Raw genomic sequence first — 20,144 nt, forward strand, 5'->3', positions numbered from 1 at the left:
ATCGTGTGTGAAAAGAACCTTGAAAAAGCATTAATAATACTGTTTTATGATTACTAAATCAAAATTATGCCCTTTTTCGCTTTGTCAAAACTCATCAGGCCTTTTTAAATGCAATTTCACAAATTCTAGCCTTTTCTTTCCAATATGTACGACCTTTTACAACTGATATATTATGTAAATCGAATATCTAAGTGTGCGGCGAATTGTTTCGACTGAAATCTTCTTTTATTTTTCATTTTCCAATATGTTTCTTACATTTTTCGCCGAGAAAAAGGGATTTTTTCAACAATTTGCAGTATAAACTTTTCTTCGGCTTGTGTTAGCTTCTTTCCTTGACCAGCTCCACTTATATTATTGATCTTATTTTCCTTCTCAAACTTTTTTATAATATCGAAGATAGTTGAAGTACTCCTTTTCACAATCTCCGAAATATCTTTAATGGCTTATCCTTCTTCCCGTAACTGAATAATTAGCTTCCGAATTTTAGTACAAGTAAGACTACGCGGGACGTCATATTGTAGTGTTGTTTACCCACAGACTTACCGGTAACCCCTAATATACGGAAAAGAATATTCAGTGTTTGTTCTAGTGAAATTCCAAAACGATCAGAAGTACCGTGACTTGTAGAAGATTACTTCTTATCATTTTCCGGTTAGTTGTGTGGAACGAATTGTGCATGTTGCGAGTTCTTTCTCTAAATTATAAGTAGTGAATGAATTTATTACTATTTTTAAGTTTCCGAAAATAAAATAGAAGATTTTTCCTTTAATTTGATGTATAATATGTATCATTTGTAAGATGTTCACTATATTATTGGACGGTGTCAACATTGACAATGCCCGCATCCGGTTAGACGTGTGTGTCACTGTAGTTCATGGTTCACCTCTTCAGTCCTGGAGGAAGCGTAGTTTTCTTAATGTCCTGCAGTAGCGTTGTGTGGTTGACTATGTCAAAAGATTTTGAGAAGTCCAACGCTACGGGGATCGTTCTCCCACAGGATGGTTTTTGGTTGAGGCCACGAATTATCTGAGCGTTTATGACGCTAAGTACTGTGCTGGTGCTATGCACTTTTCGGGCAAACTATGTGCAGATTGCACAGACGTAGAGGCCAGTGTCGCAGCATTGCGTAGGCAACATGGGGCCACGTAAGGTAGCAGGTCTTAAGATGGCTCCGATGGCTGACCGAGGTGGAGTTTGGATGGAGGCTGTTTGCGCAAACGCAGCAGAAAAATTCCTCCGGGTCCGGGTTGGTCCCAATGCCAGCACGAGTCAGGAGGATACAGAGCAACCGTGCTACAAGGCATTGCTCCTATGACGAAAAACACAAATTAACACTTACCGATACAAACGGGGTTAGATCTCCGAAAAAACAGCACTTGGTCGGATGAAATCCGAGTCAATTCTGGTGCGGCTATCGTGAGAATTGATATAAAGATCATCTTCGCTGTCCTTCATATTTCACGGATATACGTCAGTCCGAGACTACCCCTCATCAGCCGAACAAAGTAGAAACTGTTCTACCTGTTAAAAAGGTGATATAAGGACACTGTCCATCCCCGGAGACTTGAATTTCTCAAACAAAGCCATAGCCCACTTGATTGAGTCCGCAGTAAACAGTCTAAGCGAGATGGCTTGTGTTTAACTACGTGAAGAAATAGATCTTCCCGAATTGTTTCCGAGACGTTTTCACAGAACTTCCTAGAACTTGACTTTAGTGGTACGCGTCCATGATGAACCAGTACCACTTCCATCAGACTGCCTCTCCCCGTTCAAATTCGTTTTTAAGGGGTTGCTTGACATTAACTTTAATGCGAATTTTATATGTATATGACAGCCGAGGCTGCCGCTGCGAGGTGCAAGTTCACCTGGGCACTTTCCACGTTGAAGGTCACTGTAAGATCGGTTCAATGAAAAGCTCGTCTCCATCACCGCCGTCATCCGCGCTGCCATCCATTGGCTCCCCTCTCTAGAAGCTCCTGCTTGGAGGGGGCGATCTCCCGTATCCAAGCAGCGGACCTCTCGTCCTTGCAATCCACTTGCAGCAGTCTTTTCATGATAAAGTGCCAAAAAATACTAAACAAAAAACATGGCAGCTTGACATGACTCACGCGCAATGTGTCAAAAACGACTTTTGAAAAAAATAACTCTACTTGGATCACCAAATACCAGGCGGCATTGCTGGCCTTATCGTCCCCAAAGCTTAGTTCCAACGTAGAGAACAATTGTAAGAAGATAGGTCGACTCCATAATTTGGGTTTCCAGTCATAAGAATTTTATTTTTTTTTTAAGAATCTTTGAAGAAGGAAGGAAAAATTCTTGCAATTCATTTTTTCACGGAGTCTTGCCCATATTGGAAATTCAATATTCCTTACATACATATTTTTTTAGTAAGTTATCGTAATTTTAAAAGTTTATTATATAGTTATTACTTTTTATCACAATGTCTGTTATTATATTTCAAAATTTGGAAAATCTTCACAATTACTATTTATAAAAATGTTTGATAAAATTGAAATTATAAAATTTGTATGTATTTTAACCTAAATAAAATATAACAAATTTAACAAAAAGTTCCTTTTTTTTATTTTATTTTATTTTATTAAAGCTTACATAATAAACAAATTATTAAATAAACTAAAGTACGCAGCGCTAGCATCAAAGGCTTTCGGCTGAAAAAAAAGTTACTTAAAACTATAAATTGTATGACATATCTCGGCAATAGACTGCGGCAGATATGTATCGTTTTGGATGCATTTTTTGCTTCGCTGTACTTCAGACGTTTGCTCTGAGAGAAAAGTTCAGTGTTATCATATGTATGATTTCGTTCACAATGAAGCGAAGCAAAGCAAAGCGAAGCTAAATTTTAAAGTATGTTTGCAAACAATTAGAAAGACGTTGTATGGTGTTGCTACGCTTTGCTTTAGACATTTGCTCTGAACAAAAAATTCGAGGTACTCCTTTGGCGATATTATGTTATCTGTGTATATGTAATTCTGAGGACTTCCTCTTTCCGTTTATACCCTCAAATCGCGGCGCCAAAAGAACCGTAATCGTGCCGAGAAAAGCATTGAAAGCAAAGTGTTTATTCTGGCACACCCTTGGCTTTCTTTGATGCTTTGTTAGAATAAGATTGTCAATCAAAACAAAAAAAGTTGTATGTGAATGGGCCATAAGAATCAAAGGAAAATACTTTAAATTGCAACACCTTTGCCATTGGGGAGACCTCTTTTGTCAGCTGTTTGTTTCGATTGAGCTTTCGATTTAGAGGCGCCGGCGCAATCTCGAACAAATATTAATAAGTTCAACAATAGTAGTGTATTAACGAATTCCAAAAAATTACGATAAATAGAACTTAGCAGATAGCAACAAAATGTCGTTCCTGGCAAGGACGCTTTTCCGAAAAGTAAGTCCAATAATGTGAGGCAAAAATATACTAGGTCGTTATTACGTAATTGACATTAAATTACATTGTCTTATGTTTTTCTGGCGTGTTTAGCTTCCAATTTTATGCCAAAAGGCGGACCGACAACAAATAGCTGCTAGCCGGCTTTTACATCAAAGTAAGATCTTCAAAAATTAAAATAAATTTGTATAAAATATATTTATAACTGAACAACTATTTCTGTAACCTTATTTGTATTTACATATATTAAGCTGCTTCACTTCTGGCCGTCAAAGTGCAACGCCCCGCACCGGACTTTAAAGGTTTGGCCGTTGTAGGCAATGACTTTCAAGAAATAAAGCTTGCAGACTTCAGAGGAAAATACCTAGTTTTATTTTTTTATCCCTTGGACTTGTAAGCTCTTTTTTAAATTTTGTTCCTCTTATGCAAAAATTAATTATTATTTTTTTTAGTACTTTCGTTTGCCCTACTGAAATTATTGCATTTAGCGAACGCATCGAAGAATTTAAGAAATTAAATGCTGAAGTAGTTGGGGTATCTGTGGACTCACATTTTAGTCATTTGGTTTGGTGCAACTCGGATCGTAAAGATGGTGGGCTTGGCGGCCTAAGTTACCCTCTTCTTTCTGATTTAACAAAAAAGATTTCTAGTGATTATGACGTTCTATTAGATAATGAAGGTATTTCTTTGCGTGGCACTTTTATTATTGATCCAAATGGTATCGTTCGTCAATACTCTATAAATGATTTACCGGTTGGTCGTTCAGTGGACGAAGTACTACGCCTCATAAAGGCATTCCAATTTGTGGATGAACACGGTGAGGTTTGTCCAGCAAATTGGCACCCAGATAAGAACCCAGACACAATCAAGCCAGACGTAGCTGATTCGAAGGAATATTTCAAAAAGCACGGATAAATATAATTTTTTCTTTCATCGATTAAATTTCATTACTGCAATTTATAATTGTTGTAGTCAGGCGAAACAAAAACAAGGTAAAGATGTATGAAGTCCTGCACAGCTAAGTTGAGCATAGCTTTATTTGATGAATAAAATAAACTTAGTAAAAACTACCACTTCGCATTTTAAAACTTTATATATTTATGTGAATATATATTTAGGGATTACGGAACAATTTTCCAAATATTTAATTTTCAAAGCGAAATTTGTTAAAGCAATTGACGCGTTTTTTAATTAGTTTTATCAATGCTGCATCTTTATGGATAAATCAAATTCAATTAGATGGTGGCGGTGGTGGAGGCGGTTGATTTAGAGCAGGCATTCCAGGCGGTGGTGGCGCACAAGGGGGTGGTGGTGGTACACATGGTGGCGCTGGCATGAAACTAGCACCCCACCCACCGAACCCTGGTGGCATCATACCTCCCGGAGTTGGTGGTGTCCATGGAGGCAAAGGTGCTTGGGTGCCAGGAGGCGGAGGAAGCAGTGGGGGCATTGGACCGGTTCCAGGTGGAGGTGGTGGTAATGATGCGCCTGGTATTGGTGGTGGTGGTAACGATTCGTTACCAGGTGGCGGTGGTGGTGCACTAATCCATGGCGGCGGAATTAACGGAGGCATTGGACCAGCTGAACCACCCCAAGCTGGAGGAATAGGCGGAGGTGGTGGCCCAGTGGGAATTATCGGTGCAGTCGTTGGGGCCGGTTGGGCAATTGTGGGTGGTGGCGCTTGAATCGCTAATGTTTGCGCTGGCTTCTTATCAAATAGACTGTAACCGCGATTTAAGTGCACCTGCGCTAAAGGATCGACACTTGCTTTCTGTGCGCTTGGTGGTGGTCCCTCGCCCAGTTCGGCCATTAAACTCATGTACTCTTCATCAATTTTCGCTTGCGAGTCCTCAGTAGTTGCTTCTCCAGCGGCACCGGGTCTTTTGCTACGACAATCCTTTGATATGTGACCTGCTCCACCACAGGAAGTGCAAACGATACTGTTTGTCACATTGGGTTTGTCCGGACACAACCATGACTTATGCTCGCTTGAACCACAATTTGTGCAACGTGGACAATCAGTTTCGCGCAAAGTACCATTCAATTGTGCCAATTCTCGGAGTTGCATACGTCGTAAATCATTGTGACCTTCCGGAACCTCAATACCTTGACGAATAACATCCTTAATCTTATCCACAGCTTTTTTCACAGCCTCTGGATTAGGTGCAGTAATGAATGCATGCAATGGTTCATCTTCACCTGGTAAGGGTTGGCCATCCTTTCGACCGACTTTCCCTTCTTTTACGGAACCTTTACCTCGGATTATGATCTTAGCTCCCGTTTCCTTCTCCATGGCTTTCAAAGTATTTCCACGTGGACCAATCAGCAAACCAACAAAATTTATGTCTGGGTGTTGTTCTTGTGGTATCAAGACTTTGTCGCTAACGCGTGTTACAGGCGGCCTACGGAAAAAATGTAATACTACAAAATACTCAATATAAATATATTTATATCGTATATTACTTGTAATCTGCTGGAGGTTTGAACTCCGGATTAACGCTTTGCATTTTCTGTATCAATTGATGACGACGTTCTTCCAACCGTTTGCGGAAACGAAACTCTCGTGTATTCAACCGTTTGCCATCGGAACTATAAATAGGTTCAGGCGATGGTGACCTGTGAAATATACAAATAAAAATTGGTTCCTTTTTAATTGCAAATTTTAGAAGAAAGCTGAAAGCGCACAATCAATATGTATGAAGTTGTTTATGTAGTTGAAAAATAATAATTATAGGCTGTATTATCATATTTATATATATAACTTAATCTAAGTTCCTATACATATTCTGAAAATTAATTTTGCATTATTGGAATAAATAACCGTCTGGATACGTTTCACTCTTGCTGGGGGTAAAAGAGAAAAATTTTAATTAATAGCGTATATTAATTATTAACTTTGACCGATGCACAGCGCCATATTTTACCCCGATTTAATTGAGAAATCGTGATTAAATAATCGTTTATGAGCCTCGATGGAATTTAATCTTTTGGCTTACTGTCTTATTCTCCTCATAGCCATGAAAAAGAAAATTAGTCTTTATTAGTAGGAATCGATTTAAGTAAATTGAAATGAAAATAAAACTAATATTAATGTCTTAGCTATAATTCCCATCCACAATTAAATCACAAAACTTACAAAAAAAAAGCTTATTTCTGACGAGTGTAGGGGATAGATTTACCTATAAATTTAAGCTACATATGCAAATAAATGTATGTCGTAGTAAATATAACTTGAATTTGAGGAAGAAAAACTGTTTACGAGTAATTTAACATCCAAATAACATTAAAATATTCTCCTAGTTTTTATATATTTCTCAAAAATATTTGAATTATGAAATATTTACATAAATCTATCTTTTATGGAACAATTTCGTTCGAGAGATTGAAAAAATATATCCGAATCCCTAGTTCAAATTGACGCGAATATTATCTATATTATCCAACATTCGGTAATGCTTTATATTATTAAAGCATTAGATAAACCTGATTAATTTCAATCATAGAGGATGGTCCCCATAGAAGTCATAGCGCGAAGTTGATGCTTCCTGCTAGGCTGCACATGTATTAGAAAGCAACTGTGAGTGATTGTGTACAAAGCAATTCAAACCTTTCTTCTGGATTTTGCGGTATTCCCAGGTCTCCGGTGCGCAATTTGCGGCTGATTTCTTCGATTTCTAGTTGCACTGCAATTAAATCGGATTAGAAAAAAGAGAGAATTGAGGCATGCCTCAATATTAGTAGACGTTAAAATTATTTACTTGGATATTTCAGTAACTGTATATAAAGACAAAGTAAGGATAATTTAATTATTAGATTTTTGTATAAAACTGTGTATATGCGGATTGCGGATTGCGGATTGTTGCGATGTTTCATATGGTTTTGGTTATATTTGGCAATTAGTCAGCTACCGCAAAAATTGCCTAATGCCTCTCAGGACACAGACGTAGTTTCTTCCTTTAGGAATACTTACATATTTCTTGGTAAAACTAATAAAATTTTATAATTATTCGTGAATTCAACAATGTTATTAGAGCACAAATTATAAGTTTCAATTTACTATAAAGATACTACTTCAAATTTCCACGTGTTTTAAGTTAAGATAGCAATTTTTCGCTTCTCGTAATGGTAAGTCTGATATGATCCGTGCATCCTGTGCATACGGACGGGAGTTGGCTGTTAAACCTTAAAATTTGTCAAAAAACTGATTAGCATAACAATATCTGCTTAAGAAAAGTATTTACTTAAAGTATATATTCCAACTAAACCCAAACACGATGGCCGTTACGGATATGAATTCTTTTGTAGTTTCCTTTAAAGTAAACAATATGTTAATAAAGGGCTGTATAAAATAGATAATTTGAAAATTGATTCTCGGCTGCCGTTGACTGCTATCTCGACGCTTATCTGGCTAGGCGCAATCAGGGTACGTTTATATGGAGATCGATGAAATTTTCCTGTTTATCTCTATGATTATTTTTAGTGTAACTTCATACTTAAAGCTAGAACTATTCATATAGTGTCTAAATTTGCTTAACTCTACGTTATTAAACACGCTTTTATTTTAACGTTACCTAAATATGCCTCTTGTTGTGCAGAGTCCAGAGTTGGGGGCAAGATTGTTGGCATACCGGGTATAAATGTCTTGTCATTTTCAGTACCTCCCCACCTTGATCTTTTACGCCGTTTGCGATCACTCCCGTCTTCTAAAATAAAATAAAAATATAAAAACATATTAGGATTTTAATCCAAACAAAATAATTCGAAAAATTACAATACATACAATTAAACGCGTTTTAATAATATACTATAAACAGAAAACAAATTAAATTTTTATATTGGCATAGCATGAATTGAGGAATAAGCCTTCGTAAGGTTCTACTGGAATCTTCCTCATGATTGGGATCAACGTGTTTCCATTGTTTTTCGTGTAGGAGCTTTGCTTATTTTTTATTTTTCAGCAATTTTGGATCACTTTTAATAAAGTGTATGTCTTATATACCATAATTTGGTAATCTGAATTGTATAGATCAAAAATCATTATTCTTTTTTCCAGAGTACTATGGAAATTTAAACCCATTTTTATACACTTGCAACTAGTTGTTACAGAGTATTATAATCCGGTTGACTATCTGTCCGTCCGTCCATCCGTGCAAGCTGTAACTTGGGTAAAAATTGAGATATCTCGATGAAACATGGTACATATGTGGGTTTCTTAGTACAAAAAAAAAAAAATGGAGTTCGAGTCAATCGAGTTTAATTTAAATTAATTTAATTAAAACAATAAATTTTTTCATGATTCCCAATTAATAATGAATGTTTTAATACTAACCAAATCCATTTTGGCTAATATACTATTGTTAGTAACGATAATAGCATGATAACAGCATCATCTTACCATTACAATTATGGCAGTCAAGGCATATACCAAAGTAAGTAAACTAAAGTCTGATTCGAATAAGTTTTTTAAACTGTGTTATTTCTCAGTCCATGACTACCTGTCATTGGCTGTGTATGGAAAACTTTTTTTGACATTTTAACTTTACGAAATAAGTTAATTTAATAATTATCACTACGACATAGCTTCCATACAAACGATCGATCAACATCAAGTTCTTGTAAGGAAACCTTTTTTGTTTGACAAGATACAAGTATCTGCACGAAAATATATTATAATAGAATACATACATATATATTACTGTTCAAAGCAGAGTTTCAATATTCAAACAAATTGTTCAGATTAGACTACTAGCATATAACTGTTACCATTTTTACAAGAAATATATGTGTAAATCGTATAGCTTCTGGTTTTTCGAGAACAGTGATGAAGTAATTTATTTGATTCCAATTTAAAAAATAATAATAATTTGCAGCAAAACATGGTACATTTGTCTTCATAGTATTGATTATCTACCGTATACTAATTATACGGTGCTCTTCGTTGAACAATGATATAATGACTTTAATAATTAAGGTAGGCCACTTACGTGAATTTTCAGAAGGTCCATTGCTGCAGGAATCATTACTATTGGAACACTGAAATAGAGCAGCAAAATTTTTGGTTGAAGTTGTACTATTCATCAATTCTTGAATAGTCTGGGTTAAATCAAATCCCTTTTCACGGGACTCCTCTTTTATTGTATCCATGCGATGATCTCTGCCGCTACGAAAATCAGAATCGACAGCATTTCCTTGACTATGTTCACGTTCCCTGCTGCCACGATCATGCCTACGACTTTCATAACTATGGCTTCTCGACCGGCCCCCTCGGTTACCATCACGAAGCCGATCACGTCTATCAGAACGACTATGTGAACGGCGTTTCCTTCGACTATCATAATCGTTACTTCGTGACCGACTCCGACGTGAGTGGCTTCTAGAATGGCTTCGACGAGAGCGAGAGTTTCGATCCCTGTCATATTCATAGTTTTCTCTCTTACGATCACGGTCTCTTTCTCTATCACGGTCATGATCCCGGTCTCTATTGCGATCTCGATCCCTTTCTCTCTTATGGCGATCTTTTTCACGACTTTCATGGTGACGATCCCTATCACGGTCTTTATTTTCCCTTTCATAATGGCGATCTCGATCGCGATCTTTACTTTCCCGTTCGCGATAACGATCCCGAGATCTATCCCTTTTAAAAAAAATATATAAATAATATAAGATACAAAATTACATAAAGACTTACCTTTTTTTTTTATCTCGTTCTCGTCCTTTATCCTTATCTCTAACATCACGGCTATAATGGTCTTTTGAACTGGAACGGGAACGCTCTGAATTGTCATGCTTTGCACGGTAATCACGTTCGCCATAGCCATTATCGGTCTGAGGCGGATGCATTTCTCCGACATTCGAATGCGGTGGTGTTTCACTCATAATCACACTCCAATTAAACAAGATTACAATTTGTAACAGAAATTATCAATATTTTCAAATTTGTTATTATGCTTTTGTCACAAACCAAACTCGTAGGAAGTTCAACGCTATGAAAATCTGTCCTATTTTCCGCACACCTTCGAAATTAGTATAAGAATATTAGATTTCGAACTCAGAGTTGATATATAATTTAATATTTTAAGTACTGCCAGATTGGTCAAATTATAAAAATGCGCATAACACCTGAACTTCTGCAAGTCCAAGAACGCGATATTTATTGATCCTTTGGCGTATTAAAAACCTGATGAATTTATCTCATCGATTCCTGCAACTTTTTCCTCCAAAGCTGAATTTCGACAAACCTATAAAAAATATTTTTTTGTGAATAAATACTGGAGTGGTAAAAATTTAACTGTTATTTTGAATCGGGATCTATCAATTCTCACTGTGGATCACGATCCAATTATCGCAATAAATAAAAAATGTGTGGCAGGCGTCTATATTCACTGAAAGAACTATCAAGAATTTTTTATTTTGTGATTATTTCGTTGTCAGTTATTTTAATATCAAAACGGAATACTTAAGAAAAAATAAATAAAGTCTTTATTCTTTGCATACAATCTAATATACAATTCAATAGTCATCAGACAACTTGATACGAGACTCTTTGGTTCTATGACGGCAGGCATAACTAATGTAGGATACAACTCTGTAGTGATTCCACGTGCGAGTGTTTAAATAAAAATTATATTGCCTTGAAATTCATTCCTCTAAAATAATTAATTAACCCAATATATTCGTAACATTTCATTAATAAAGTTATGGGAAAASTAAAGAGAAATAAAAAGGCACTAGCGGATCAAGTATACTCGAAAAAAACAAATGGAGCCAAACAAGCAAACCCTTTTGCATCAGCTAAACCGGCAACATCAAATCGACTAAATCCATTTGAGGTACATGTAAACAAAGAAAAGTTTCAAATTTTGGGACGCACTTGCAAGCATGATAAAGGTTTACCTGGTGTATCACGCGCGAAAGCCGTTAGGAAGCGTAGAGAGACACTTGCGGTTGAATATCAAAATAAGCACAAATCCAACAAATTTCGTGACCGAAGAATTGGAAGATTTCAAAACAGTGATCAACTGAGTGAAGATGTTATAAATGCACGTTTTGTGGCAGCAAGAGTAGAGCAGCTTAAACAAAATAAAGCGTCTAGGTTTAACTTAAATGACGATGATATTTTGACACATCGAGGTCAAACATTGGAGGAGATCGAACATTTCCGTGACGAACGTTCTGATGATGAAGATTTGGAGGATGCTAAATTAAATGGTTTGTTTAATCTATATATCTTTATATAAAATAATATATGAGATTAAGTAACATAATTCTAAATTATTTAAAGCTGAGTTCACTGGAGCTGCACATTTTGGCGGAGACTCCGAATTGTCAAAAGATCGCCAGTCGGCGATAGATGATATGATAGCTGAACAAAAACGAAGGAAAATAGAAATAGCTAAAGAAAAAGATGAAATATATAGCTTAACAGAAAAATTAGATTCAAATTACAAAGAGTTACTCGGATTAGTGGATAAATTATCTAAAAAAGAGATGCTGGAAAAGTCTAAACCAGATGATTATGATAAGGCTTTGAAGGAAATGATTTTTGAACCTAGGGGAGTAGTTTCTGATAAACTTTTATCCGAAGAAGATTTAGCTAAACAAGAAAGAAAGAGATTAGAAGAATTGGAAAAAGAGCGACTAAAACGAATGCATGGAGACGGAGAAATCGTCGATGTTAATACAAAGCAGGCCGAACACCGTTCAGCCGATGCGCTAGATGATGGTTATTTCGGTTATTCCGTCGAAGAGGAAGATGAAACGTTAGCATATAATCTAGATGGTTCGTAAATTAATGGATTTAAAATTTCAACTTATTTATTTGTTACACCTTTTATAGGTGAGTTGGGAACGAAATTGATAGAAAATGTTTCCAAGGGATTGGAGGAAGATTCGGTCGAACTCGATGAAAATGAGGAAGAAAGTGAAAAGGATAAAGATGATGAAATTTCAGAAGAGGAATCAGAATATGAAAATGACGACGATAATTTAAGTGACTTGAAAGTAACTGACTCTGAATCTGAAACAGAAGATCTTGAAAAAGGTGTGCAATCAAAACAAAATGTACATATTAAAACTGCTGAAAGTAAAAATGACAATATGCCGAATGCATACATTAATGAAAATGATAACTTACCATATACGATGGATATTCCCGATAATTACGAGGGATTCAATAAATTGCTGTATAAGCGTAAACCGGAGGAACAGGGTATCATTATTGAGCGCCTTATAAAATGTAATCATCCAAAGCTAGATGGCATAAACAACAGGGATAATATTAGCAAATTGTTCGATTTCCTTTTGCAGTATGTAAATGAGTTATTTACTGACGCTACTCAAGGCAACATACAAATACAATTCAAAATATTAGGTATTCTCAATCCTCACATGTACGATCTTGTCCAAATAATACCAGATAAACTGTCAAATACGTTGTTGGACGTTATCAAAGAAAAATACAATAATTATATAAAGAATATTAAATTGTTTCCTCCACTAGAGACGCTTATATTTTTAAAGCTTGTATCAAATTACTGCAGCACATCAGACTTTCGTCACGCTATAGTTACACCCTGTTATATTTTTATACAACATGTCTTATCGAAGGCTCGTATAAGGACGAGGCACGAGGTAGCAGGTGGTTTATTTTTGGTAACAATTTGTTTTGAATTTTCTCGTTTGTCAAAACGTTTTTTACCAGCAGCATTGAATTTTTTACTTGGCATTGTATATTTGAGTATACCCAAACGACCTGTCGAAGTGTTACGAATTGTGCCACCATTTCAGAGTACAGGACCGATGAGCAAACTTTTGGCTATTGCTGAAATTGATGAAAAAGAGGTATTAAATGAGGAGTTATTGAAATCAGACGACTTAGTTTTGACTACATTTTCCATTGACTTTAAAATTCGTGCTTTGAATATAGCACTGAAACTAATAAAAGACATTATTTCTAATCTCGAAGAAAATATTGGTTCGAACTATTTTGCAATACCCATTTTGGAGTTATTTGATCGCGTACATTTAGATATATATCCCGAATTCGTGCACACGAATTTCAAAGCAGCCAAATCGGTATTAGAAAGGGTTTCTAAAAAAAAATTAACTAAAATTGTACCGCCTGAAAAGAAACCTAAAGCTCTACGACTTCTTGAGCCGCGAATTGAAGTAATTTACGATGACAAACGTCGTCCACGCTTAACGAAGGATAAAGAGGAAAGGGTCAAATTGGTTCATAAATTACGCCGTGAAACTAAAGGTGCTATTAGAGAAATCCGAAGAGACACCGAGTTCTTACAAAAGATGCGTATAGAACAACAAATTCAAAGGTATGTATTAGTGTTGATATTCATATATTAGAGTTAGATTTTAATTCTTTAAAATTTTCAGTGACATGGAGCGCAAAGAGAAGGTGAAACGTATTTATCAAGAAGCTTCGATTCAACAAGGTGAACTTAACGAGCTAGATCGTATCAAAAAGAAAAAGAAGTTCTAGATACTCTAAAATTAATTGTACATAATTATAGACTTTGTTATTTAATGTATTTAATTTTATAATTGAGTTATGGCTAACATCAAGTCACAGTTAAGCGAATAAAAAATTAGATTCTTTTAACTCTTAACTCTAACTCGCTCTTAGTGCTGCTTGACACCAACAAAAGATTCCAAGTGTAGCCAGGTCTTTCCAACCGAGTCCTCTTCCTCTGCAGGTATCGCGTCGAATACTTTCAGAGCTGGAGTTGGACGACATGACCTAGCCAGCGTAGCCGCTGTCTATTAATTCGCTAAATTATGCCAATGTCGTTGTTGTTATTTTAACGGTTATCTAATYCCCGTTAGGATTGTAAGGGTAATTTGCGTTGTTGTCGACGTCATTTAACGGGAGGCCGAAGGAACGTGCAGTTTCGACAGGGTCTGACCAAAGGGAGGAGGATGTTAGAAGAGTGGGGTTTGTAGGGCATGCAAAGAGGTGGTCAGTGTCATGCGGAGACTCAATGAATGCAGGACATACATTGGGTATGTCGGGGTCTATTCTGGATAAGTAGGAGTTTAACCTGCTACAATATGCAGAACGAAGTTGCGCTGGGGCACTCGCGTTTCTCGCGGCAACTCGAGCTCTTCGTCTGCGATGGGTGGTGGTTTGACTCCAAGAACGCCATTCACGGGAAGGGAGTCGGTGAAGGTATTGATGGCTTCACTGTGAATGGCGGTCAGTACCTGTCGAAAGTCAGTTACGTCCGAAGTCGAGTCGGCGTACTATACGTAATCAAAGAAAGACGTCTTGATGCTGGAGACGGTTCCGCTCCAAGCAGATGGCTACAACGGGGATTTCTACGAAAACATCCCAGCAGGAACTGCTTGGAGAGGAATCATTATGCTCCTTAACTGGGAGCATAAGCGTCTCACTATGAAATTGTTCGATGTGAGACATCAAAAAGCATCCCGTCGTGGTCAAAAGTGCAGTATTTTGGCAGGTCTGGAGTTTCCTCATCTGCGTACCACTGTGTCCAAGCGACCATATTGGTGCTAAGAGAGAGTTCACTGGAAAATGGAGAGGAGAAAAAAAAAATGTGGCAGCACCGGTGCGCAGATGGAAAGAGGCCGTACTGCGCACCAGAGTGGCTGAGACATTGACATTATAGCCAGAGGTAAATATGAGGACACTGATWCAAAGAGGTCTAAACCTGGCAAAGGGGTGGTGTAGGTAGGTTGAACTAAGTATCAATCCCTTCAAGACGATCATAGTCCCGTTTACGAGACGCAGGTCCCTACCCGGCCTCAGGAATCTCACACTTAGTGGCAGAGAGATAGAGATGACCAATAAGGTCAAATACCTCGGTCTCATGTTAGACTCCACCTTGTGGTGGAAGCAGCATGTAAACCAAACCCTGGTCAAAGCAAAAAAAGCTTTAATGGTGTGCAATCGGCTGGCGGACAAGTCCTGGGGCTGTAAGCCAAGGATTGTTAGTTGCTTATACACCATGTTAGTGCGATCGCAGACTTCGGTAAAGACTAAGCTATCGAAGCTGCAGCGACTGGCCTGTGTCTGCATGACGGGCGCAATGAGCATCTGTCCAACGGCAGCACTGGAGGTTCTGTTAGAACTTACTCCGCTTCATTCGGTTATAGGTCAGTAGCCAAGCACACCCTCCTGCAAACAAAGGCAGAGGGGTGTGGCAAAGACAAGGTAATCTCGTTCCAGAGGATGGAAAAGATAAGTGGCAATATACCAATAGCCCTCCTCCCGAAGGACAGTACTACCAAAATAGTCAACTTCGATAAAAATGTTCAAGGTAACCCTCGGCAGCAAGGATGAGTGGAATGACTCCAATCTCGAACTGCTGTTGAGGGACAGCACACTGAGGTGGCTTCGATGGCTCGAAGATGTCGGAGAGAATCGGTGTAGGGATCGTGGGCCCCCGCACAAAGCTCTCTATAACCATGGGAGTGCTCCCGAGCCTCTTCCAGGCAGATCGCTAATAGTGCAGCAGTGCAGGGAAAGGATGAATAGCCTTGCGGAACGAAACCAGGTACAACTAATCTGGGTGACTGGCCACGAAGGGATAGCCGGTAATGAACTGGCGGACGAACTCGCCCGCTCTGCACCCTCCACCATGATGGTAGGGCCCGAAAGCTTTACTCAGGTAGGTTCCCATACCATAAAGGAGCTACTCCGCAAGGAAGAAGGAGTGGGCAGGAAGGAGCATTGGCAACAAAGACACGGTATGAGGCATGCCAAGTTGTTAATTGGAGGATACAACCTAAGTAGGTTTAAAGTTGTAATTAACCTTCCCAGGAACAAACTGAGGCTGCTGATCGCATGGCACACTGGCAATTGAAAGCTGAATAGGCACCTATAACATGGGCCTATCCTCCTGCGCTAACTGCCGGTTCTGCGACAGGGAGCCTGAAACTCCGGAACACCTGCTGATCGACTGCACAGCAGTCTGACCCTTGGATCAATGTTTCCGGATAGGGACCGCGTCGCCTCACTAGCACGCGGTAGGCTACTGGACTTCATCGGTGCGCTGGTGCTAAGTGAGTCTTTGTGAGTTAGAAGAGGGCGCAATAGACCTAAGGTCGCGGTGCATTCCTCATCTATAAATCTTAATCTTGGTGCTGCGTAGTTGAGGACCCCCCGGCCGATTTCCTTGTATGTAGCCAACAAAGTTTCTTTGTCTTTTCCCCATGTGCTGCCGTCTAGCGACTTGAGGATTTTGTAGCGGCTCTGTAGCTAGGGACGGGAATGAGTGTCTTATAGAGTTTGGTTTTTGTTCGTCAATTGACTACTCAGTCCGATGTAGCACGTACTGGCAAAAGTTATTCTGCGTTGGATTTCCAGGCTGATATTGTTGGTGGTGTTTATACTAGTTCAAAGATAAACAAAATTATCTACGACTTCAATGTTATGAATGTCACCTCGTTCACTGCCAGACCCATTTACTTTGCTTCTTTGTCCAGTCTGGAGAAAGCTAACTAACGGCGTGGATGTTAAGGCCAATGATATAAATATCATCGCTGTACGCCCGCAGCTGTATTCTCTTAAGGATTGTGCCTTCTCGATTCAGATCTGCAGCTCGAATTATTTGATCCAGCATTAGAGTGAAGAAGTTGCACGATAGGAAGTCACATGTCTGAAACCCCGTTTGGTATCGAAGAGGTCCTTCCCGATCCTGACGGTGTTTTTAGTATGCTCAACGTCAATATACAATATTCAGATACAATATTCAGACATAGTGGTATAAATGAATAAATAATACTTTTCGTGCTGTCAAAAAAAGGTTTGAACACCAATCCAAGAAAATTTTCACCACCTGGCAAGCGTTCGCCCAGATGTTCTTCGGCATGTACTGAAAGAATATACAAATAATACAAAATAAATTCAACAAATATAACAAATTCAAGAACATTTATAAAATTAGTCATTCCCTCATTAAGGAGAAGATTAAATTAAAATAAAATTCATCTGACAAAACACATACTTCATACTGCAATGTAAAATTGTGCCATACAAATCGCACCTCGGATAAGAAGAGTCTGATGTATGAAATAACATGTAAGAAAACAAGGTCCTGTACGATGTCCATGACTGCTTGGTCTAAAACAAAAATTTTAGAAAGATGATTAATATGTAGGAAAGTCAATAACGCGCTATCGTGATATGGAAGCTTTTATTATTTTATTTTATTTTTTTCGAGATTTGACAAAATGGTAGCGGTTTAAACAAAAATGATCGAATTTCGTTCTTTTTTTCGACAATTTTTGGTAGCAAAAAAAAAAAAAGAAAGATAAAAGCTAAATATCGCGATAGTGAACGACATTAAAAATGTTCTCTCCAAATTGGAAATAGTCATCTTCAAAACTCTTCTATTAAAAGTGGAAACCGTTTTGAAAAACACAATTATGAGAAGTATTAAGGAGTCGCTGCGTTCCCACTCTGTTCCCTTTCTACAAGAAACGCTGTAGTGACTTTAATAATTTGAATTTCTATTTCAAAARTTGAGAGAATGCTTTTTACAGTGTATATTATCCGATAATTAAAAAAAAATTGATTTCACGAAAATTCCACTCTGAGATAATTCCTTAACCAATATGTATATAAATGTTTTTAAAATTGACTTCCTGYAAAAATATATTCGAATATATGTATGAATGTCTCTAGATATAGCAAACAGAATGTTCGAAAAAACTACAAACCCGAAATCTTCTTAACCCCAAACATTCCATCATTGAAATACATATTTCATATTACAACAAAAACAAATTCATTTATACGAATCTACGGCATTTCTTTGCGCCTGGGCAACTACAATTGGTAGGCATATTGAATTCCTCATCGCAAAAGCAGGAGGATGACAAAAATTAAGTTTAAATAAAAAAAATGTAGTAAAAATGAACACACGGACATTATTTCCTTACTTCTAATCAAACTTTATATTTTTTTTACTCCTGCAACATGTTGCTACACAGTATAATAGCTTTGTTCACCCAAAACCCGTTGTCGTTAGAAATGATCGAGTTAGGCAAGTTAAGCTCCGGTTGTCTGTTCGTTTACTCGTCGTCTGTCTGCCTTGAACAGATAATATAACTGTCTATCGAATATGTGGACCTTAGAACCTACAGTTGACTTTTGACCTAAAAATGTGTGAGATATATTGAAATTCATCGATAACTCTTTCTTGATAAAAGTAAGTCTGTKTGTCAAAATTAAGTTGAGTCGAGTCATTACTTCGCCTTTCCCCCACATACCTAATATAAAGACTTTTTAAGTTCCGGTGATTTGTGATTGTATTTGAAGTACCTTGATGAAACCCTAGGAGCATTTTATTAGTCTGTGCCGTATTAGCTGCATCTCCAATATAAGTCAAGAGGGTACCAAATTTGTGTGTAATTAATTCACTATTTCTCCAGCACCTAAAGGAATTTCCCGGTCTTTAATATTTGCAATTTACAAAAGGAAGGTATAGGGTTATATACATAATATATATGTGACCTGGTCTACGGAAAGGGGGCTTAGGTGTCAAAAAATCTTAGTTGATTCGGAGGAAGATGAGATGCTTTTTCACGTGATAGAATGCAAAAAGTCATAAACTAGTTTTCGCACGTTAGCTCACTTTTCGTAAACCATGTGACCTGGTACACTTTGTTTTATTGTTATAAATACATTATATTTCTGTGACATACTGAAAAAAATTTATTCCTATTCCAAAAACGAATGATGTTATTTGAAAACTCTATGGTAATGCTAACAATTCTATAAAAAGTTTTTTTCTAACGGTACTTTTCTTACTATTGTGTTTAGTAAGCCGCATGCTAAATGGTTAATCGGGAAAATGAAAAGATTTCCTGATAGTGGAGTTAATATTTTTATAAGCTCCAGTATACCTAATATAAAAATTTTAGAACTTGTGAGTTATCTATATTGAATTCAGAGAGAGTCTCTCATGTCTGTCTTGTTGCAGTTGTCTTTGTCAATAAGGGATTACATCCATTTGCAAGTTGGAAAAACACTATTTTGTGAATTTTGTTTTGAGAGGCGTTTTATTGAAAAAATTAATTTACAGAATTTTTTTTTAATAAGACTTGATTCCGTAGCCGATCTTCAGGAGTAATCCTAAAAATAAAAAGCAAATATTATTATAGATAATCGAAGACTAGTCAAAATTTTGATTGATGAAAAATTCCGAAAAAATTCATATGTCGAAAACGTGTTTAAACAGCGATGGCACAATTCCGATTTCTTTGGCGCCGCGATTTGAAGGTACTGTTTTTAAAGAGGAAGTTCTCCTTAAAAAATATATAGGGTTATAGGTACCGCAAACGCTTAGTTTAGGAGATATTCGACCTTAAAGTCCAAAAAGTCCCAAAATTCGAACATTTCGAGAAGCTATTGCACCACATTAAACACACTTTATTCACATTTTTCTCTTCAAATTAATTAAATTAAACTATAAACTTTTAAATAAATTACACTTTTAGCAGTTTTTTTTACCTAAGAAATCTTTATTTTAAAAATTACATTTTACACCCGTAGTGAACACCATTTCTGTCATTGTATAAACCTACAGGTAACCAATCCTTCATTTTTCACTAACACACACGCAAAAATCTACTACAAATTAGGCACTTGGTTCGGGTTGCCTAAAATATTGTCCTAAAATATTCTACTACTAAAACGTTCAAATGCCTCAAATCTGCTATAGTGTGTCGCAGTATTAGGTTTTAAAGTTTATAACTTTAA

General features: G+C 37.2%; 3 protein-coding genes across 3 annotated transcripts; 2 read left to right on the top strand and 1 right to left on the bottom strand.

Moving 5' to 3' along the window:
- The first annotated feature begins 3,214 nt into the window (after positions 1-3,214).
- On the top strand, positions 3,215-4,473 carry LOC108976570 (peroxiredoxin-2). The gene is made up of 4 exons (XM_018945777.1): positions 3,215-3,403; positions 3,497-3,560; positions 3,655-3,796; positions 3,856-4,473. The coding sequence occupies exons 1-4, from the start codon at positions 3,371-3,373 to the stop codon at positions 4,316-4,318; spliced, it is 702 nt and encodes a 233-aa protein (XP_018801322.1). The 5' UTR covers positions 3,215-3,370; the 3' UTR covers positions 4,319-4,473.
- Positions 4,411-10,412, bottom strand: LOC108976569 (splicing factor 1). The gene is made up of 6 exons (XM_018945776.1): positions 10,092-10,412; positions 9,388-10,037; positions 7,975-8,106; positions 7,011-7,086; positions 5,867-6,019; positions 4,411-5,805 (listed from the first exon to the last, which is right to left on the bottom strand). The coding sequence occupies exons 1-6, from the start codon at positions 10,277-10,279 to the stop codon at positions 4,635-4,637; spliced, it is 2,370 nt and encodes a 789-aa protein (XP_018801321.1). The 5' UTR covers positions 10,280-10,412; the 3' UTR covers positions 4,411-4,634.
- Positions 10,413-10,812: 400 nt separating this feature from the next.
- Positions 10,813-14,031, top strand: LOC108976550 (nucleolar protein 14 homolog). Its single transcript, XM_018945745.1, has 4 exons — positions 10,813-11,611; positions 11,685-12,182; positions 12,240-13,731; positions 13,793-14,031. Exons 1-4 carry the CDS (start codon positions 11,101-11,103, stop codon positions 13,896-13,898), a joined length of 2,607 nt encoding a protein of 868 aa, XP_018801290.1. The 5' UTR covers positions 10,813-11,100; the 3' UTR covers positions 13,899-14,031.
- The last annotated feature ends 6,113 nt before the right edge of the window (positions 14,032-20,144 follow it).

The sequence above is a fragment of the Bactrocera latifrons genome, unplaced genomic scaffold, assembly GCF_001853355.1.
Source record: "Bactrocera latifrons isolate USDA-ARS-PBARC rearing strain unplaced genomic scaffold, ASM185335v1 scaffold_78, whole genome shotgun sequence".
Taxonomy (NCBI): Eukaryota; Metazoa; Arthropoda; class Insecta; order Diptera; family Tephritidae; genus Bactrocera; species Bactrocera latifrons.